Source organism: Harpegnathos saltator, unplaced genomic scaffold (assembly GCF_003227715.2).
Source record: "Harpegnathos saltator strain DR-91 unplaced genomic scaffold, Hsal_v8.6 scaffold128, whole genome shotgun sequence".
NCBI lineage: Eukaryota > Metazoa > Arthropoda > Insecta > Hymenoptera > Formicidae > Harpegnathos > Harpegnathos saltator.
Genome location: NW_020229904.1, coordinates 570,001 through 591,725, shown reverse-complemented (window position 1 = coordinate 591,725; position 21,725 = coordinate 570,001). Strand labels below are relative to the sequence as shown.

The 21,725-nt window shown below is 38.9% G+C and overlaps 2 protein-coding genes and 6 non-coding genes across 14 annotated transcripts in view; 7 read left to right on the top strand and 1 right to left on the bottom strand.

Moving 5' to 3' along the window:
* fry (microtubule binding protein furry) overlaps nucleotides 1-21,725 on the bottom strand; it is a 34,339-nt gene that overhangs the window by 1,831 nt on the left and 10,783 nt on the right. For 3 of the 5 annotated variants that reach the window (XM_011145290.3, XM_011145292.3, XM_025307717.1), the window contains 25 exons: nucleotides 21,353-21,523; nucleotides 21,112-21,261; nucleotides 20,857-21,026; nucleotides 20,488-20,759; nucleotides 20,165-20,319; nucleotides 19,761-19,924; nucleotides 15,114-15,323; nucleotides 10,911-11,047; nucleotides 7,839-7,943; nucleotides 7,334-7,468; nucleotides 6,994-7,262; nucleotides 6,630-6,756; nucleotides 6,326-6,516; nucleotides 5,585-6,225; nucleotides 5,298-5,487; nucleotides 4,918-5,227; nucleotides 4,446-4,746; nucleotides 3,618-4,132; nucleotides 3,170-3,478; nucleotides 2,836-3,004; nucleotides 2,190-2,362; nucleotides 1,853-1,927; nucleotides 527-700; nucleotides 309-446; nucleotides 15-196 (listed from right to left, as the gene is read on the bottom strand). In XM_011145290.3, the coding sequence (XP_011143592.1) occupies nucleotides 15-196; nucleotides 309-446; nucleotides 527-700; nucleotides 1,853-1,927; nucleotides 2,190-2,362; nucleotides 2,836-3,004; nucleotides 3,170-3,478; nucleotides 3,618-4,132; nucleotides 4,446-4,746; nucleotides 4,918-5,227; nucleotides 5,298-5,487; nucleotides 5,585-6,225; nucleotides 6,326-6,516; nucleotides 6,630-6,756; nucleotides 6,994-7,262; nucleotides 7,334-7,468; nucleotides 7,839-7,943; nucleotides 10,911-11,047; nucleotides 15,114-15,323; nucleotides 19,761-19,924; nucleotides 20,165-20,319; nucleotides 20,488-20,759; nucleotides 20,857-21,026; nucleotides 21,112-21,261; nucleotides 21,353-21,523 (5,433 nt within the window). Of the gene's footprint in view, nucleotides 1-14; nucleotides 197-308; nucleotides 447-526; nucleotides 701-1,670; nucleotides 1,725-1,852; nucleotides 1,928-2,189; nucleotides 2,363-2,835; nucleotides 3,005-3,169; nucleotides 3,479-3,617; nucleotides 4,133-4,445; nucleotides 4,747-4,917; nucleotides 5,228-5,297; nucleotides 5,488-5,584; nucleotides 6,226-6,325; nucleotides 6,517-6,629; nucleotides 6,757-6,993; nucleotides 7,263-7,333; nucleotides 7,469-7,838; nucleotides 7,944-10,910; nucleotides 11,048-15,113; nucleotides 15,324-19,760; nucleotides 19,925-20,164; nucleotides 20,320-20,487; nucleotides 20,760-20,856; nucleotides 21,027-21,111; nucleotides 21,262-21,352; nucleotides 21,524-21,725 lie in introns of those variants that run through there. The other 2 variants (XM_025307718.1, XM_025307727.1) reach the window with 2 other exon arrangements.
* On the top strand, nucleotides 8,998-9,070 carry TRNAA-AGC (transfer RNA alanine (anticodon AGC)). The gene has a single exon. It is a non-coding gene; the product is annotated as a tRNA-Ala (tRNA).
* On the top strand, nucleotides 9,150-9,222 carry TRNAA-UGC (transfer RNA alanine (anticodon AGC)). Its single transcript has one exon. It is a non-coding gene; the product is annotated as a tRNA-Ala (tRNA).
* TRNAA-UGC (transfer RNA alanine (anticodon UGC)) lies at nucleotides 9,304-9,376 on the top strand. The gene has a single exon. It is a non-coding gene; the product is annotated as a tRNA-Ala (tRNA).
* On the top strand, nucleotides 9,604-9,676 carry TRNAA-UGC (transfer RNA alanine (anticodon UGC)). Its single transcript has one exon. It is a non-coding gene; the product is annotated as a tRNA-Ala (tRNA).
* TRNAA-AGC (transfer RNA alanine (anticodon AGC)) lies at nucleotides 9,755-9,827 on the top strand. Its single transcript has one exon. It is a non-coding gene; the product is annotated as a tRNA-Ala (tRNA).
* TRNAA-AGC (transfer RNA alanine (anticodon AGC)) lies at nucleotides 9,908-9,980 on the top strand. Its single transcript has one exon. It is a non-coding gene; the product is annotated as a tRNA-Ala (tRNA).
* Nucleotides 16,345-20,319, top strand: LOC105185644 (growth hormone secretagogue receptor type 1). 3 transcript variants are annotated; one of them, XM_011145289.3, is made up of 4 exons: nucleotides 16,345-16,721; nucleotides 17,841-18,748; nucleotides 19,129-19,336; nucleotides 19,514-19,704. In XM_011145289.3, the coding sequence occupies exons 2-4, from the start codon at nucleotides 17,951-17,953 to the stop codon at nucleotides 19,621-19,623; spliced, it is 1,116 nt and encodes a 371-aa protein (XP_011143591.1). In that variant the 5' UTR covers nucleotides 16,345-16,721; nucleotides 17,841-17,950; the 3' UTR covers nucleotides 19,624-19,704. The 3 variants fall into 3 exon arrangements, with proteins under 3 accessions (XP_011143591.1, XP_011143590.1, XP_011143589.1); XM_011145288.3 differs by having other exon boundaries at nucleotides 16,345-16,957; XM_011145287.3 differs by having other exon boundaries at nucleotides 16,436-17,010; nucleotides 19,514-20,319.

The following is a 21,725-nucleotide window of genomic DNA, read 5'->3' as shown; positions in this document are numbered from 1 at the left end:
ACGCGGAAACTTACGATGTGTCAGACCTTGTGGATGAGTCGTGACGTGTGCGACTAGGTATCAAAGAGAGAGACGACGGCGGGAACATTCCTGGGATGCTGTTCGCCTCCTGGCCCGTTCCGGAACCACCTGGTACCTCGTCCAATGGTGACTCTGACCCGGCTTCATCGTCTGACGATTCCTCGGCGACTCCACGCTGCGTGTCCGAGATTTTCAAATTAATTACATTTAGTCAGGATATATCAAATGTAACGACTACGACTAAAAGAAAAAGTATGACTCGCTGTAACTTTGAACTGTATATTTACCCGTGTGGTATGTTTACTGGATGATGGCGTCTTCTCACTTAGACTTTCCTCAAATTGTCTTAAACTAGGTTCTCGTTCTTCTCCCTCGCTAAGAGGACGACGTCGAACACCCCAGTTAAAGTTATCCGTACTCTCACCCTGAAACATTTTACAGAGGTCAATTTGAATTAATGCAATCTGCGTATAGAAGAGGCATAATACAAAGCATCATAGCTTACCTCGACGCTTTCACTTTCGTATTCGAGGAAGTCGAAGTCTTTGAATACTCCAAATTGTTCATCGTCCCGTCTAGATCCTCCGCTCAAATCATTATTCGCACCAGAAACTTCCTCCGTTGAAGAAGCCATGGATGATTGTCTTTCCATCAAATCCGAACTTTGGCTGAATATAACCTGAATTAAAAATGATTTCGGTAACGTGAGAAACATGTACAAGAGGATGAAGTAAAGGGATTGGAAACACACAAATATATAAGTGACAAATGACAGATACAAAGTGATATTAAAATTAAACAATTAAATTAATTTTATATGCTTTCAATTTAGAAATTAATATTTTTGTAAAAATATATACTAGTATACAAAATGCACTTATATCTTGTTATTTCTCAATTAAATCCCTCGATTGGGTATCACTTTCAAAAATATGTCCCACTTTCGATCACGAGAATTTGCACAAAATATTTAGTGACTGTGCACACATGTGTTTTACAATGACTAGTTGTGCATACAAAGTGCCTTAGAACTGTATAGCAGTTTCTCCTAAATTCTAAGAAATAATTTTGATTCTTTTAACGTCCAAACATACGAGAGATATTTTTAATATTACAATCTAATGAAATTAAATATATGTTAAAGATAAAAAGTAACAATGTATATCTTTATGTCAAATTTTTAAAGAATTGATAATTAATACGATAGTAATAGAGCAACCTGCATGTAATTATATACATATTGATCACGAATAACAACACATTGTTTTATACCAAAGATAACTGCACTGATTATATTGCATGATAACATTGTTGTCGTAAAATAACGGTATTATGTTATCAATAATTTTGCAGTGGTTGTCAAATACGAGACATTCGCTACAATATAAATAGATTTTTGAGTAATTACAACGGACGACAGTGTTAAAAAGTAATAGGTTTCAGATGGCTGTGCGGAAAATTTACGCTACTGCCACTTTATGAGATTCTACGTAGACGCGTGTGAATACATTTCGCTGCTTCTGCAATAATGTGCAGGTGACAATGTTTTTACGAAGCTAATTAAAGCGTGACGGTACGGTCCAAAGAATAATCGATTAGTATAGATAGTGTTTGTACTATCGTGAATTAACAGTGAGTGCAAGTTGCATTTAATAGTAACCTTTTACCTTACTATACAATGTCATTGAACTAATGTGCTCATCCTAGAAAGGGGTACATAATGAAAGTCAGTTGGTTTTTTGGTAAGGTTAGGTTTTATAATCCGCGCAGTCCGTAGGATAGGAAAGTATCACACTACTCGAATAATGATTAAAGTATACTGCAAACGTACCGATGGGCTCTTTGGCAGTCCGACTCTTTGTCCACACGTAGTCAACAGGTTTACCAAGCACTCTCTGACACGACCCTATTATATAAAAATTTAATTTCACATGTTAAATATATGAGTCAGTATTAAACAATGTTATACAAAATTTTGTGCACAAATGTTTTAAATACTTCAAAGCTTAATTATAGAGTTATCTACTTGAATATATAATCTTTCATTGCCCATAAAGTAAAGAGGATTTGCAGATTGACAGAACAAATCTTGCTTAATGTTTGATATGAGAAGGTTAAGGAAAATCGAATTATATTTATTATTTAATTTTCATTATATCTCTATATACCTGTGACATCCAAGGTTTCTTCCATCCTGCGATAGCACTACTGTCAGCCGGAGACAGGGACAACGAGCAACGCGGAGAACCGAGTGATTTCTCTTCAACACCTTGACGTATCAACCAACGTCGACCGATCACTGGCGTTTGAGACAGGTCGAATGTGAAGTCCATTGTCCTTCCTATTCATAAAAATAAAACGATCAAAGTATACCAATAAAGAAAAAGAAATAAGATTTAGTAAGCAGAAGCAGTATCTCTCTCTCTATATCACTACATGATAATATAAAACAAATAATTTTTATTGCGCTTCTTGAAATTATTTAGCTCTATCCAAAAAGATACATATCTCAAAAATCCAGGTGTAGATCGAAGATATAGGAGCACAAGTGAAAGCTACATATTTAAGGGAATATAAGGCTGTTTGATTATATATTAGATTTAAAAAAAAAATAATTTTATTTTATATGAAGCGTTTACAATCTATTTTTATTGTTATTCTTATCACAACCTGATTGTTATGTGATAAATCATCCGTGCCGTGCATGCATGCCGCATCGCAAAAGGAAGAGAAAAAGAGAAAGAAAAACGAAACCAATAACAGATGCAGAAAACAATAAATGTGCATTATTATTTCACAGAGACTTAGACTCACCAGGTAATTCTTTCTTGGTAAATATTTCGGTGTCGGTGAAGCTAGGATGCGGCGATGCCAACGATGATTCCCAGGACGAGCCGTGCATCGACGTCGGCGGAGCTACGAGTGTCGACGATCTCGTTACTACAAGCTTCAAGATTTTAAGTGCTTCTTTCCAGTGAGTGCCCTGCAAGGTGAAACTGCTCATTAGACAAACAATAAAACAGCGAACATGCCAACTAACACATTGTTTACTTATAATTAATATTAAAGCGCCAATATTGTGTATAGCTCTAAAATAATAAGATGAAAATATCATATAAAATAAATCATATTAAAATATATTTATTACCTCGACATATTTAGATATCACTCTCAAAAGTTCGGTGTTGATCGGCTGCGCAGCTGGTGACGCTAGATCTACGTAATGTAACATGCAATGTATAATACTGAGTACAGGCAATGCCACACTGCTCGGGCCTTTCTCCAGGACCTCCACAAGAAAAGCAAGCATATTGAAACTGAGGTGAGCGTATGAGTCGTAAAGGTATTTCACTACACATTTAGTCCACTGGAAGCTTTCCTTGCTAAAGGTGCGTCGACTGTACAATGTCATGACTGTACCAAGATTCTCCAGTTTCTTTCCCTTTTCTGCACTTACCTACACGAGAAATCAGAAATTTACTGACAAAGAACATTACAAAGATGTAAATATACGGCCAAATTTATGAGAGTTTGATAATAAATAAGGAAACGTTTCATTTGTTAATAAGATAGAAAAAAAATAGAAATGAACATACTTGCGCAATGTTCTCGGCACTTCTGATGCAAAGCTCGTTGGCATCTTCATAATTCAGCAACATATAAGGTAACAACGATACAACATTCATCGGGAACGCGAGGCTCTGCGTGGGATCAACCACCGGTAAATCTAACAGAGGTGTGAACTGAGAGAGCAACGTGACGACTGGTTCGTACGTGTTGGGACTGGTGCATCCTTTCAATAAAAGCGCGTGTACACCGGGGAATGAGGTCCACCGCAGTTGTTGCTGCAGTTTCTCAACTTTATCCCTGGCATCCGGTCGATCGAGCGGTAATCTGTGTAGCACGCGGCTGAGAAGCCGCAGCGCCAAAAGGAACTCATGCTCGTAATCCGATTCAAGCAGAGACACTGACAACCAAAACAGTTGCGCCAATATAGTCATCTTGTCGTCCTGCGTCGCAGAATCGCCCAACAACTTCAAAGACTGCGCTGATCTTGATCTGGACAGATTCGAGTTGGGATACTTGTTACCACCAACTCTATTCTCCAATTCTGTAACAAGTAGTTCCTTTGAAAATTTGTGAATTAAAGATAAACTTTGATATTTTAAGGTAATGATGGTTGAATAATTTTCGTTTTCCATTTTTATATTTTTGTTAACATATTAGCAGATTTGTTTCAAGAAAAATTTTATAGACTTTCTTTGTGTTTTTTAATTTTATTTTGCTAAATTAATTTTTTTGTTAAATTAATTTTATTTTTAAAATTAAAATTAAACTTTGTTAAATTAATTTTACTTTGACAAGTGTTTGCAGTCTCATTTTAAAAAAAAGTTCTACATTTTAGTTTTACAGTTAATAATAACCTTTTATGTCGCTAGCTGCAGAATTGCCACCGCTGGATCTTTTCATACAATAACTGACCGAATAACTGGTGCTCCTAGTATGTCCACCTTGATTCAAGTGAGAAAACATGTGTGGTCCAGCAGGATAACCATTTCCTCCTGGACTGCGTTTTCCTCCGATTATAATTCCCGATACCGGGTCCTTATTGTTCAAATTCGGTGTCGACTTAAAGATTTCTTTCATAAAATCGAGCGGTCTAAAGTCCGACTCGAGAGAATCGACAGCCGCTTCCAAGGTTAGCAACAACTCCGTTACATATCCCTGATGTATATCGAAAAAATCATAAAGGATCGAAACAAACCATGGTTTTAAAACTATAAATTATAATAGTACTATAAATTTAAAAATATTATGAAACTAAAAATTATATTACTGCAATTTCAAAATTACAATTATAATTTTGAAAATATAAGGCTCGATGTTTTACAATACCTGCATGTCTTCTCCTTGCTCGGCAACAGTCTCCACCAGCCTAGATAAAATATCAGACAGCATTCTAGAAGTTATAGGAACGCGTAGTGCTCGAAAAACTTGCAGAGATCTTCCTGCGTAATGTCTAGACGAACAGGAAAGACCTAACTGTAGTGCCGTTTGCGCCCATCTCTGACTGACCAATGCGTGCGGCAATGAGTCTCTGAAGACACGTAGTACGTGACGAAGTAATACTGTGAGTTGCTCAGCGCTACGAACCCACCATACTTTAGCAGTCATGTCTTCGTAATTCCATAAGGGCTGATTAATCCTGTTTGTATAGAAATCGGAATATCAAGTACGGAACTTCGTTCGACCGCGTACATAATTGCTGTGCTTACCTAGATGCTAGGAAATTAATCAAGGATTTAATAACATCTTGTATTGGCATGTTAGGTCCTGGCTGAGGACCCGTCCAATTATTCACATCTTCCGGCGTTACAATAACAGGCGGCACCGCATTCGTCGTTGTCGTTGTTGTTGTCGTCGCTGTTCCGCTCGAAGTCGGCCAACTATTGCATACTGCTGACTCTATTTTATAATATTCATTTCTGTCAGGCAAGTACTTTAATATCGCGATTCGCATTACATATAAATTAGACTAATTAAAGACACGTATATATCATACCATAATGAGAATGCCCATAATCTTTACAATCATCCGTCATCAGCTGACTTGCGTGATTTATCGACATCGGCGGGGTGGACGTCGAGTTCAGCAAGGGTGAATACGTTGATGTGTCGTCTGCGAGTGAAGACGCGGGTAAGGGAGGCGGAGGAGGCGGCGGCGGTGGCGGTGGAGGTACCACAGCTGGAGACGCTGATGAATCGGGTGGCATGGGCGGCGGCGGCGGTGGCGGTGGGGGTGGTGGCGGAGGTGGCGGTGAAGAGGGTGGAGGTGGCGAAGACGATGGTGGTGGAGTAGTGGGTGGCGGGGCAGGGGGAGGACCGTACAGATAGCTGTCGAATTCTGGATCGACTTCCGTGAAATTATGTTCCAACACCGGTAAAGCCGGAGTAGACAGTCCCAATCCCAACTGCTCTGTCTTTGAGGCGAGAAGCACGCGCGCCACTCCAAGATGATCGCGATGATCTCCGAGCACGACCAATAGGTTCAGCAGCAGGTAACGGCAGTGATCGCGGACGAGCGGTCTCGAGTGATCCAGACCGAGAAAAACTATGTGTAACATCAGAGGTACATGTATGGCCCAATCGAGTTGGATGCCGTCAACGACCACGTCGGTCAGCAGCATTACGGCGATGTTACATCTAAAAATTAGCGAGAAATCATTATTATTAGTCAAGGATCGTTATGAGCAATGCATTTCCTTTTACGGGAAAGAAGTTATAGATGATATATTGAATTTACCTGTGAAACCCGCTTATCGGTTGAGAGCTGTCAGGCAAGTACTCGGTCAAAGGAGCGAAGTAACCACCATATTCCGGCATCGGTAAAGGGTGTGGTTGAGGAATATCGAATTTCTCATCGACACATGCCATCTTTCCGTTCACTCCGACGGGTCCATTACGGGCGGCATAGCATGATTCATCGGTGGTCAGCTGAAAGCGTATTCATCAAATGTATATTTGATCTGCCACACAAATAGAGATATATTTTTTTTCTCTTAATAATTTATATATTCAGCAATTTTAATCGCGTTAACGTAACATACTTCAGCTTCCGTGGTCGGAGTTGATAGATCGTCTGGAAGAACTGGCGGACCGCTCGCAGTCCTTGTCTTTTCTGCTCTGGGAGTTTGAAACCCCGCGAGTGCTCGAAGTGCAGTATCAGACTTTGAGCTATAGGGAAAGTTCAAGGGTCTTAATAAAGTAAAAGAGTCTTAACGTAAATTCCGATTTCTACATTTCTAACGAATATCTACAATGATATAAACTTAACGCTTTAAATAGTAGATTTTGCATAAATGCTCATAGACTAATTGGATAATGTGCGCAAATAATTCAAAGCGGTGTAACCAAAATGTCACGACGAGCAGAGAAATGTGATAAAAATTTGTAACAACGAACATCACTTACCCAGTTTTGACAGGATCCTCTCCCGAGTGCCTTTTCGTATGAATAGTGCCCTTCTCGACACCAAGATCTCGAGGCGGATTAGCGGGATCGGCGGCAGGCGCGTCGCTATGCGACGAGGCTTTCCTCATGCTGGTGAGCCGATAAAAGGGCGGTGTTTCCGTCCGTTCGATCAAGCAGTTCAACGTTTCGACTGTCTCCAATTCTGTCATCATCTCGTCAACGAGGCGATCCGGACGTGCTCGTGCCAAGTAAAGCACCACACGCTTCGCCTAAAGGACGTAAGATGGAATTTTAGAAACATCTGTCGCCTCGTCAGTCGCACCGCAGAAGCTGTACTTACATATGGCAGTAATTCTTGAGGTGCCATCCCCGAGACGATAATCAAGTAGCGAATTATAACTTTGAGATTGTTGGGCCAACAGCCGCACAGAGTCGCCCACAGCTCCTCCGTCTCTTTGGGATGCTCATCCGAGAACTGCAAAATGTTTCAAATTAAACAAAAGGTAAAAGACGGTATCGAATTTATTTGAAATATATACATAAATATAAGCCGATTTATTTATTTATTGTTGGAATATTGTTTCGATAATAAATCAGCTTGTACTTACGTATATGGTAATGTTTTTTAATAAATTCAATTTACTAAATAATTTGTTATAAATTAAACTTAAACATGTAATCGCCTTTTATCTTCGTATTCTAATTCTAATCTTCATATTTCTAATTCTAATCAAAGAGCTGTATTTCATACAGTATTTTATTCGATGTTTATAAAATGAACAAAATTTCGATGTTTATAAAATGAACAAAATTAAAACCTAACATGACGAATGATTAAAAAATACCTTAGCGGTAATGTAGAAGAGGTTGTTGAGCACCATCTCCGTCGCTTCTGCGCTACCCCAGCCTTCTCGGCGCGTTCCTCCACGTGTCACGTCGCTCGTGTAATACTGTAAATAAAACAAAAATATTTTTAAAAATGTTTAAATAAAAAGAAAAATATCTTCGTCGACTATGTACATTAAATGAAATTATTCAAAAGAGATATTTTATGGAGACACCAAATATCGATTCTGGTACTTTTTGAATTCGAAACGAGCGCTTTATCATTTGAGTTACGCCTCCCGATATTCGAGACAATTAAGATTAATACAATCACCGATAATCGTCAATATATGAAATGAAATCGCATATATAAAAAATGAAATCTTGGGCATGTGCATCTCCAATTTCTATTTTCATAATTAAATTTCTGCTTAATCCCCGAAATTACGTATCATCGATATACACGTATACTGATCCATCGCAATCAGTGAAGCAATTTCCACGCATTCTGCTTGCGGCAACATCGATAATCGTTCGGGATTTGTTCACAAAGCAACGACCACTTTTCCCTAACAAGTAACAGAGGATTACAAAGAGATTCCAGCGCAATTCCAAGCGAGAAACTGATTTGCCTCTCTGTAAACCAATAATAGTGCAGGAATACCGCATGTTCCAAATATCGGTCATAGAATACCTGCGCACAATTAAAGGAACTTCTTACAAAAAATTGCCAATTATAGCTTGAAGTCAATTATAAAAAGAAAAAGCGCCTAGCTCGCGCCTGGTATATTGCGCATATGTGTTCCATCTGGGGATCTTTCAATATTATATTTCAAGCTTCAGCTTAAAAATAGATCATTTTCCAAGTCTCCAAGATTTCATCGGGTCATATACATCATATTGACGTATTCCATTTATCTAGCACGTGCGATGTGCTGAAACGAAGATTAAGAGAGATCTAAAATCATATTCAGAGCTTCGCTCGGCAAGATCCAAAAATTGATCGCTAAGATAAGTATATCACGGGGGGAATAACTCAGATGATAGAGCATTCGCTTAGAATATGCGTGAAGCAACGAGATTGATATTCGGTGCCTTCAAGATTATCTCTTGAATACTTTCACCAAAAGTAGATCACGAACGCGAACCACACCATTCTTGCAAATAATCCAGATCACAGGGGGCGTAGCTCAGATGGTAGAGCGCTCGCTTAGCATGCGAGAGGTACCGGGATCGATACCCGGCGCCTCCAAAATTATTTTTTGAATCCTTTTGCCGAAAATGCATCACAAGTACGATCCACAATGATCCTCCCAATAATCCAGGTCACAGGGGGCGTAGCTCAGACGGTAGAGCGCTCGCTTTGCATGCGAGAGGTACCGGGATCGATACCCGGCGCCTCCAAAATTATTTTTTGTAAATCTTTTTCCAGAACTGCATCCTGATCACGATCCACAATGATCTTACTCATAACCCAGGTCGTAGGGGGGCGTAGCTCAGACGGTAGAGCGCTCGCTTTGCATGCGAGAGGTACCGGGATCGATACCCGGCGCCTCCAAAATTACTTTTTGTTAAATCTTTTTCCAGAACTGCATCCTGATCACGATCCTCAATGATCTTACCAATAACCCAGGTCAGAAGGGGCGTAGCTTAGACGGTAGGCGTTCGCTTTGCATGCGAGAGGCACCGGGATCGATACCTGGCGCCTCCAAAATTATTTTTTGTAAATCTTTTTCTAGAACTGCATTCTGATCCACAATGATCTTGCCAATAACCCAGGTCAGAGGGGGCGTAGCTCAGATGGTAGAGCGCTCGCTTTGCGTGCGAGAGGTACCGGAATCGATACCCGGAGCCTCCAAGGTTATTTTTGAACCCTTTTGCCAAAAGTGGATCACAATCACGATCCACAATGATCTTGTCAGCGATCCAGATCACAGGGGGCGTAGCTCAGATGGTAGAGCGCTCGCTTAGCATGCGAGAGGTACCGGGATCGATACCCGGCGCCTCCAAGGTCATTTTTTTTAATCCTTTTGTCGAAAGTAGATCACAATCACAATCCACAATTATTTTACCAGCAATTCAGATTACAGGGGGCGTAGCTCAGATGGTAGAGCGCTCGCTTAGCATGCGAGAGGTACCGGGATCGATACCCGGCGCCTCCAATATATCTTCCTTTTGATCTTTACTTCGAAAATTAATAATTTTTGATGTCTAAAATATGCCGTCAGGAATGTAACTTAGATCATGAGACAAATGGAATTTATATAACATAAGAAAATATCAAATGTAACGCCTGACATCTTTATAACATGTCTTTTTTTCTTTTACCTCCGACAGATTTTGATAGTATGTGGATTTATTTATTTTTAAATAACAAAAATGCGTACGCTCTAAATCACGATAAAAGTTATCCTATTAAAAGTTAGACAAACATCTGAATTATATCACCAATTTTTTGATAAATTAACATGTTGACTGCCAACTACGAGATATCTCGTAGGTTGTTTACTTGCCCAGGACGCCTACTACGAGTTATTTCGTCCCTTCACTACTTGCCATATTTGTACAGCTACGAAAAAACTCGTAGCATAACAGTGTAAATATGAATAGATGGCCTCAGGAAAGAGAATAAAAAATGTTTAAAAAAAACCATTTTTTAAGCTTTTTGATTATTACTATGTACTATTATTAAAGTTTTTAATAATGTAACATGATTAAATCAAATTGGCTCTTTAGACCGAAATCGTAAAAAATTCCGTGGCAGTCAACGTGTTAAAATCTTCAAAAATAATGAATTCTATCATTTTGAAAATCATAAAAAGAAAAACAAGCATGAATATGTATAAACAATAATGTTATGTTACATCAAATTTATCAAATTTAGAATAGTAACGTTGTATCACAGCATGAATAAAATATGGTTTTTAACAGCTCAGTTTCGATTATATTATCGATTATATTATTGTATTTTGTTTCTTCTATTTATTTGTATAAAAATTTATTATATGTAAAAAACCAAATTCCAGAATTTTGGAGTAATTTTCTGCAACGTTGCTATTCCAGAAATAATTATGAAAACGTACTGCACTCACCTGATAATAACTCAATGGATTTGACGACGGTGGTACATTGGGATCGACAAGTTCCATATTATGCAGCCAAGGTAACAAATATTGCAGCAGTAATTGCCGAACTTCTCTGCGAGCTGTTTGAAACCGGTGTGTAATCTCTGGAACATAGATTTTCGGTAAGATAAAGATTATGTCATTACAAGTCACTTTATACTCTTTCATAATTCTCTCAGACTCACACGAGATGATTTGTAATAAAATTAATAGACATACCAATTGATCAAATTTAATTTGTACCATTTATTTTCGTTTGAACGAAAATCCTCTTGGAATAAAATTAATATGCAAACAGAGCTTCACGCACGTGATTAATGATTGACATATATCAAAATAATATTGGTAAATATTTTCTCTCTCTAAAGAATATACCACCTAAAAATAAGTAAAGCGTGCGTGAAATACTAAGTGAATTATTAGAAAGTGACGGACGATCAATCGACTCACATTGTCAGTTTTCCAAAAATAATTCATATAGAAATATAAATTGTCCTTTGATTTTTACAAGTGTCAAATTAAACTATAAAATTGATTTTAACTGTTTTAAGACTCTTTAAAAATATTTTTTGTACAGAATAAAAGTCTGTTCAATCGATGGAAACTAACAATGTTCGCTCGTACATGGTAGCTTATCCGAGTAATTCCCACTAAGATCCTCTGTAATCTGGTAAATCCATTCGTCAGTTTGTCCATCTGAATTTCAATTCAGTATAAACAGATAAGCTTGCAATATCAGCCAAGACTCTGATCTTGTTCAAATAAACTTATGTTTTGCAATCAAGTGTGTTATATTAATTTTTATAATTATTATTATGTAGTTATACCATTCGGAATATCCATTCTTTCAAAAATTACGTTCTACAAGTATATAAATTATATATAAATTACAATGAAATATATGAGAATTAAGCGTCTCATCCTATATACAAAGCAATATTATTATTGCGGATTGATATAGCAAAATCAAGATGTAGTAAAACCAAAGATAATTTATCTCTTCGCTTGTGAAAAATGGAGTCTACCAATGAACAAAGAATACCGTCCATTAGAGAATTCTGAGAAAGTAGAATGCCGAGAATAAGAGAAGATAAATTTCCTAGGTAGAGATTGTCAGATAAAAAAGATAGTACTCATCTATGTAACAGCGACAATCGAACAGTGAAATTACTTATGGAATAATATGAAATTATTATTGTACTTAATTGTTATTGAGTTACATTATAACAAAATATAAGTTTATATAAATTTTTTGAAGTTTAATTTTCTTCCTCATTGAATTTCTTTCACATCAACAATCACATCAATCATTATTAGTATATAGATCTATAAGGTTCTGAAATTTTAATTCATAAAAGATGTTGCCACAACTTGTGAAAGAAACTACACAATAAATTTTTTCTAATTATTTTAAGAGTCATATAATTCTCCACGACATACGAAACTAAAGTTCACCTATACTGTGACTGAAATAAACTTTCCTATGTTCCCATTTTCATTCCTCTTTCTGACTGTAATATACAACATATGAGATTTCTGACTGTAATATGTAACATATGAGATTTCGTGATAAAATCGTAGTTTTTCGTTATATTATTCCTGAAAAACAAAAAGGAAAAGAGAAATATTTGTCCCTTCGATCGCGTCAACATAGACGGATGTAGTCAGCTCGGCGGAAACATGCGCGATAGTATTTTATGCAACGGAATTATTTCGCGTCGTGAATCTTTTATATGCCAACCTCTTGCTTTTTTAACCTTCACCTCTTAACACGATCCGTGACACTGACAATGCGTCAAGATTCGTCAGGATATTACAATGAAGAATAGTGATCTCTATTATGTAAACGAAGCGACACTGCAGTTTTATGCGCTTGCAACTCATTAAAAATCGTAGTTAAAAGGTTAAATTAGTAAAAAGATTGGTCACGGTCAATTTACACGAATCTATGTCAGTCCTGTGATGCGATTCTGTAACCCATTATTGGAGTTAACGACAGTTTCGTTATTGTTGCGCAGCTTTTCTACGGTATACAAAAGCTGCGCAACGATAACGAAAATGTCGTTAACTCCAATAATAAGTTACAGAATCCAGCTGCTGGATATTGTTAAGAAGTTGCGTTCCTCGAATATTTCAGTGCGCGAGCAAATTGCACCAAACGCTGCATCGCTAAAATTCGCCTTTTACGTCTATTCATCTTTGACAAAATTCAGCTTTGCAAGTCACCGTTTGCACCGTTTACTATAATACAAGTGAGAATCACTATACTTGGATCATTATCATCGCATTGATAGCTGTCATTTATGTGATAGAATTGATGTGTCATATATGCAACATCACACGCACGAAGGATCGAACCCATCAATAAGATCTATTTTATCTTCTTTTGAATTTATGTCGACATGTATGTACCATGAATTTCATAACAAAAGGGACGTCTCAAGTACACTGACTTTTTGTGACATTGTAAATAACAGCTTGATGAGAACCCGCTTGAACGAGGCGTTAAAACAGATCCGCGGTAATTCAATATTTACGCAAACGCCTCCAGGACGGTAATCGGTGAGAAGGCCGGCATGTGAAGATTGTGATGCAATTAGCATCATGTTGGATCTGCGCCACCATTCGTCAATAAGCTACCATGTACAAATGTCAACGATGGCTGCGTTAGAGACGTTCCTTCCATGAACGGCATACGAGACCTCGCGGCTATCCCTTTGCATGCAAATTGCGCTTCTATCCACTCAACAATAATTTGAAATCGGACATCGCTGGACAGTATCAATATTGTTTGTGATGAAAAACAAATAAGCAAGCTAATCCTTGTTTTTTGTAGGCAACGCTTTTCGAAAAAATATATTGGGAGAGGCTTCTGTCAACAAACCAAATAAACATGTTTTGTGTAAATATGTGAGATATGTGCAAACCCTATTTTTTAGTCTGATCGACAATTCTTACAATCGACAATCGACAAATACGTACACAAACTTGGTTGCAACTTTATTAAAGATTGTTGAAGCAACGAAAATTTTTCGAGAACAGGTATATTTATCTTATTGATAAAAAGTCTGAAAATAAGATTTATAGAGAAGATATGATATTTTTTCTAATGAGGAAGACTTCTTAATAATTTACATTTAACTCTATACTCATTAACGTCATACTTTGTATTGCATCAATTTGAAGTATTTCTGATATTTATTTTGTTGCTAATTAAATTCTCCGTATTAGTCGTAGTGGATTTCAAGGATTTAATTAGAAGAGAAGGGCAAAATTTCAATCGAGAGTAAATAGCACTTGACCGCATGTAGATAATTCTCTACAGAATTCAAGGATCGTCCACATGTTTTCAAGCACACTAAAAAGTTGCTAATTATGCTTTATCATATAATGACCTAATTTAAACGTCAAGGTAGAATATATGCTAAACGCGACAAAATTATAGAAAAAAAAACATACAATAATGTACCTATTTATTATTAGCAACGTATTTTCCTGCATAGAGTATCTTTAATCCATCGAAATTCATGTTTAATATAAAATCGACGCAAACGTTTGAGGAAACATTATCTGTCTAGAGTTATTACTCAAATTTTTACAAAAATTTTAGCAATATAGAATTCCAACAGAGTTTCTCTAATTTTCTATGTAAAAGAGAATGTCAAAATCACTTGGATATACAATCGATTAAATTATATGTAAAAGAGAGACTTGCTACACGGACGTACTTATGTACGTTACTATAGAAAAGTAGTACCTCTAAGATAAACATTCATAAAAAAAATTAGCGTTTCGATTCCATCCTTCCATTCCATTCCTATTTTCTTCTTTAGTATCAGATAAAAAGTCAAGTTCAAATCAATACAAAGAATAAATATAGCCACGCCAAAGTGCCGATGTCGATGAGTTAAAATAAACTGGGGCGAAATCTTACTAAAAAAAAAGCTGAGTGTCGAACTCTCATCGATTCACATAACTTTCGTATTCGATTCGTAAAATTCTCCAAAGTACAGACAGCAAAAAGCGAATATTGTTTCCAGCGCGTAATTCGATTAAATTTCTCGTTCGTGGGTAAGAATTTTCAAAAGCTTGTTGCACACCAGCTTGTTGCAATGAAATAGAATCTCCGGGATCGAGGCTATAAGGAAACTTTAGAAGGTTTCCACTTACCGCTGAACATCGGCATCGTGAGTTCCGGATGCAGCTGTGCAAGTTGACGCGAAAGATACATTTGACTGCGGCAATAGGTGGTCGACAAAAGCACGTCTAATGTCCCACCTCTAATTGTGCCGCCGGAGGAAATTTCACCTGCAGGATTGCTTGGTTGACCCGGGCCAGAAGTGACGGTGGCGGTAGAACTTGCAAGGGGATCGTTATGTCCTGCAATCGAAGAAACATAGACACGGTTACGTATTACGTTACTGGAACAGTGAGAAAATTAATTATTTTAAGTGATCGAGTTTCCTTCGAAATGTCGTATTTCTTTAATGAAAACGAATGATGTCCTACCAATATCCTACCAACTATCCATTTGCAGCATGACTTTTCATAACTTCATTTTGGTGAAAGCTTTCAATAATTAATCTTCGATATTATGCTTAAACATTTAGAATTAAAAAAATTATGAAAGAAAAAGTTACTTATTAATTAAATTTACACGAAGGAACGGTAGATTGCAATCTTATTGAAGAACTTTCAATAATCAGGATAAAGTTGGAAGTAGATGAATAAATAGTTATATGAAGAAAATATGCTAACCAATATATGCAGAAACTATAGAGCTTTCATTTGGTATTATCTTTCATTTCGATAATACGTACTCTGGCGGAGTGCAAATAATCAACGGGATACTTTACAAATAAAGGTCAGTGTACTATATATGTGGAGAGCATATAACTTTCCTTTTCTGGATGAAGAATCTATATCCTTTGAAATAGCATGTTTGTATGACAACGATATAACAACAGGGATTTCATTTTCCCGAGATCCTGGAAATCGAATTTAGAAACTTCGATAATAAGCTTAAGAGCTGTTTATATTGTCTTTATGATGACATGATAATTACGAAAGAATTATTAATTATAAATCCTACTAACATACGTGACATAGCGTAATAAAAGTAATTTCACAAGTACCTTCCGCATGTTGCTGCTTGCGCTATTTGCATGTCGTAATTATAATATACGTGTGTTCTCGTTAAAGTTCCCTCACCAAACATTTCTCATTTTTTCACTATCTCAAGCCAATATTAATTTCCTAACGCGCATTTTATTACATTTTTTCATACGTGAAATTTGTGCAAGTACAACGTACATTAATGTAGCAAATTCTTTTCGCAGAACGACATATTGACATGCGCCGCATGAATAGGCGGGAATTTGTATTGCTTTGATGCGCAGAAGCCAGAACGCGGGATGCACCGTGAGCTTTAACAAGAATGGATCGTCGAGGCATCTAGCAGAAATAGCTGAGCCGGCACCCGGGTGTGTTCGTCGAAAGTATAACGCTAGTATTCAAAGGAGTGGTCCTCTAAATATAAATTATCCCTATTATCCTTATTAGATAATTCGAAACTAAACATATAGATACAGCCTACATCACTTTTCTTCCTAAAACGAAAGAACAGTAAATTACGCTACAACCGTTCTGTCATCGATGATGGATCTACCGGATCCTATGGATGTGGGACATAATTTACGCTCGTTATAAAATCGTGCCATTGAAACAAAGTGTCGTGAATATCACCCGAGAAAGAAAGAAATCGATCGGACGGTATCGGTGAGTGTGATTCAAACCGAACGTATCACGTTCGTTCACGCGGGGACTCGACATACGTCTTTGAAACATCAAGAACATATGCGACCCTAATGTGTGAGCGACGTATGTATGTTGAAACATTGGAGAGTGTTTGGACAAGTTAAAAGAGGCTCTCGAAACTGTGTCATAAAATCGTCCATATAATCTGGATGGCAGCCCAATACGTCTCACGTCCGCACGTACCTCGCAAATAAACCGTGAGATTTTTAAGATTTTTATTGGATTCCACGCTGACGAACGTAATACAAAGGTATGCGTCAATCGCGCTTGTACGTACGAGCGCGCGAAAAAGGCATTTGATAAATCTCTTCGCGACTAATTGGAACTGCGCAACTTGTCACGGGGCAGAAAAAAAAAACGGACGGAGATTTCGCGGCACATACGTACATCACGCCCATGAAGAATATAAAACGTAAAAACGTACGAAGTTGTAAACCAGATTTCCCGCAATAATCATGCGGCAATAATCGCGCTACGATAAGGATTTTTTTCCTACTCAATTATCACCTCATTGTAAAATGACTCTTGATTCTACGAGTTAAAACGCGATACCTTTATCGAGCAACAAGTACTCTGTCTACGTTCAATAACAATAACGATGAAACTTCACGGGTGCGCACACATACACGCATAGTGTACGTGTTTTATGATGTAATTTACGATAATCTATATCAACAATTGCGCAATAACGGGTTCGCTGACGATTTGTTAACATATCTTCTGTGCCAAGGATTTCCGTATGCAAGTGATAAGCGTGCCACGCTTGCCTGCATAGATTTTCCCCATTTGCTCGATGCATACGCTGCACTCGGTGATACGCGATAAGAAGTATCTGCTGATCGAATGACGATAAAGTAACGAGAGAGCGCAGAGACTGACCGGCGCTTTCGTTCAATCACATAGAATTGAGTCTGACTTGAAACCTCTCCGACTACCTCGCGCGGTCGCTTGGCGCTCTCAAGGCTTGGCGTTCGCGTCTTCGGCTTCTAAATTCAGTCGTAATCTCGACGCAGGAAGCGTACGGCGTTTGAAATATACTCTTTCTATCTCCCTATATAGACCACGCTAATGCTCTTTCAGGTCATCATGTATGACGCAAGCTGTTATGCATTCAACGACGCGCGGCACATCTTCCGATTTTCATTTCACCGACACTGTATGTGAGCATTTCCAAAAGGACGCGCGAGAAAATGGTGAACGTGAGCGTGGCCGACGTGCTCTTGCATAACATTCAGCTGTATTATTCGCCAATCCTCGTCCACCTGGGCCTCTTGGGCAACTGCCTGTCCGTATGCGTGTTCTTCGGCACGAAGCTGCGACGCGCATCCTCCAGCATTTATCTGGGCGCGTTGGCGGTCAGCGACAGCGGCTTCCTCGTCACGATCTTCGTTGTCTGGCTCAATATGTTCCATGTGCACCTGTTCAATGAGCAGGGCTTTTGCCAGTTCTTCGTTTACCTCAGTACTCTCTGCAGCTTTCTCAGCGTGTGGCTCGTGGTGGCCTTCACCGTCGAACGCTATGTGGCGGTCAAGTATCCACTTCGCCGCCAGTCCCTGTGCACGGTCGCCCGAGCGAAGGTCGTGATCATCTGGTTGACGATCTTGGCGGTTTTACTGAGCAGTCCGGTCCTCTTGTTCTCCGGGCCCCGTACAGTACTCACCAGATATGGAAACGCCACTCTCTGTTACTTGGTCAACGGTTGGGAGTCCTGGGCGACCGTCTACAACGGCATCGATACCGTCCTGACGTTCGCCGTGCCCTTGACTATAATAGTGATCTTCAACACGCTGATAGCTCGCAACCTCTACAAGCTCGACCATATACGGAGAACCTTGACCATAGAATCCGACGTTTCCAACGAGAAGGACGCGCGTGCCATACGAGACAGAATGCCGCAGACCAAGGTCACGAAAATGCTCCTCCTCGTCTCGAGCGCTTTTCTCTGCCTCAATATGCCTTCGTTCGTGCTGAGGGTGATCGCTTTCTACGTACGTATCGAAGTTCAATATGTTTAAGTAATTTCAGATTAGTATAGTTCATCTTTCTGAAAACTGCGAGTCTCATTTAACGCGACTTCGTGTACTACACGATGCACGGAGGAAATGGATTGGCTGAATTCAAGCTGACAAACCAAACGCGTTTTACTCGAAGGAAACAGTATTCTTGGTTCTCAGAACCGATTTTTCTTCGTAACAGCCTTGTCTCCCTCAAACAAGATGCGCTTTTGGTTCGCTCATCGTCATATTGATTCAACTAAACTTTCCCCTCCGTGTGCTTTTGCGACACTAGATATTTGCGTCGAGTTGCGTGATATATGTTTCCGCTTGGCAATAATGTCTCACGATGTTAATAACCACTGTAACTATAGTCTAAGTATGAATCGCCGCCACCGTGGATAATCAGCGCGCAGCAGATGTGCAATGTATTATTCAACACCAGCTTCGGGATTAACTTTATTTTCTACTGCGCGAGTGGGCAAAATTTCCGGAAGGAGATGATCCGCATGTTTACGCACCGTCCGCGTACTGGGCGAAGCAGAACCCTCATACAAATGGCAAATCAAGGAAAACAATACGGTAGGTACTTAACTATCGTCCATAAACGTAACGATTTAATATTATGACGAAATGTGCGAAGATGAATGCATATGTTCGACTAATCAAAATGTTTGTCGATTTCTTTTCTCTATGCGACTTTCGTATTGAAAATCAAGCAATTTGCGCAACCTAATGAAGTTTCGCGTTTCTTTGCAGTTTCCGATTTCACGCGCCGATGGAGTTCGACAAAACAGTCGAGTGTTGACGATACGCAAAAGACAGATTCTCAAGAGACGCAAAAGCTTCCAATAAGTGGAGAACCGTGATACAAAGGAACATTAAATTCATTATAAACAGCTGGCTAACGCGAGAAAAAAATGGATGATGAAAAAACGACGTATAACGTAATACAATGTACAATGACATACAATACGATGGTATAAGAGGACAATTAAAAGCTCACCAGCCTCAGGTTCCGTAGCTGGAAGTGGACCTACGTTGCCGAAGAATCGTTGATCCAGCAGCTGAAGAAGCTGAAGAGCAGCGTCGTGAACCGGAGCGCGTGGACATCCAGTGTTCATCAACGTCACGTTGATAACGCTCGTATAGTGGTCACAAGGGTACTCTCTAAAAAGAGAATTATACATCTTATAGTTAAGATTATTCTATACAAGTTCCATGTTACTGTATTACAATTAGCCCAGCCGACTCAATAAATGGAGAAACGCGTCTCGTACTCTCTATATTTGCTGTATATACATAGGAGTACCGCGCATTTTCTGATTTATAATAAACACTTTTATATGTTGCATACACGTACATACATACGCATCAATTCGCAACTGGAATTTTTGCGTTTATACAAACCTAGCGCTGAAGATTGTTGCCAAAGCGAGGAAGCAGCCATCGGCCACTTGCGGTGCGCCGGTGTAACAGCGGTCCACCACCCAATCTAAAAGCGTGCCAATGTCAGGATTTCCTTCGAGCAATAATACGACTGTTTCGCGTGCGAGCGTGTAAATCTGAAACGAAATTGATACAAAATTCAATAGAATGTGTAAAGTGGAAACTCGAATCTCAATGTTTACATTGTCGATATATGTCCAATATGTGTGATGTATTAATTATAATTTATAACAGGCTGAAGTAAAGTGACATCTTATATGAAGGAAACTGTTTACAGAATTTACCTTCTCGTCTTTACTGGCTAGCAGTAAGTCCAACCATTGATACAAAATCGCGCCTTCCTCCGAAAGTGACTGCGGATTGAAGCACGATCCGCAACATAGCAATCCGCTCATAGCTTGTAGTGCTGACAGTTGCAATTCCGTACAAGACTTCTCCTCTTCTTGCAAGGATGACGTGCTTGTAAGCGGTCTACCGTAAACGCCGGCCCAACTAGCGAATAACATGAACAGGTTCCTTCTTAGGTCCCTTTTCAATAAGGTGTAACACGTTTCCACTGAAAAACACGAAATCGACAAAGAGATTAACAAATCATTCAAGGCGTTACATATTCTTATGTTGATATTTAAGATTATCTGAATAAAACAGCTTACACGAAAAACTCTTGATCATCTTTCTGACGAAGTTGCAGAAGTGCAATTTTATGTCTCGCACGGCAGGCGCTTCCTTGTCGGTTTCATTTTCTAGGTAAATCCGTGCGCCGTCAATGTACTCGACGAATGTCGGATGTAAAGACTGCGTCTCGCGATCCAGTACCGCTGAGCTAAAGAGAAATCGCAACAATTGTGAAAATTCGGTTCTTCGATTACAAGTATGAAGAGAAAAGATGAGTTAATGCATCAACTAACCAGATGCCAAACGTTCCATACTCGGCTATCAATTCCAATACTCTCACTAGTTGCAGTCTTAAAGCGTCGCGTCTTCTTCGCCGTCTCATATTCTCTTGTTTGCGATCGACCGCTTCTCGTATATAAGGAACTAGTTCTTCCATCAGGTCTCTGTAACAAGCAGAATAAGATGTTCGTGCAACATTTTGTGAGATTTTATTATTCACAAAATAAACACGACATCAGATGAAAATGTACTTACTTTAAAGCGTCGGCATTTACTTTTCCAATAGCCTGAACTGCGGCATCCCTGACGTCGACGGCCTCGCATCTCAGCAGAGGTACGGTAAGCTTGTACAAGGCCGCAGGGCTTGCGTTCGTGCCCGGTGACTTGTTGTCACCGCGTTCCGCAGATAGACTGTCCGGTGACGAGCTGGGAAAACGAGACTGCTGTGTTTCACTGTTTATTTTTTTATTCCCGAACTCGCTAAATTAAGCTACTTCACGAAAGCTCGTATCGCAAATTAATAGTCGTATACGCTCGAATAACAGTAAAAAAATTTAGTCTTCGAAACAAAGCGATCGGGAACGGTCGTGAGGCTAGGCAAGGATAGCAAAACGCAAGTTGCCGCGAA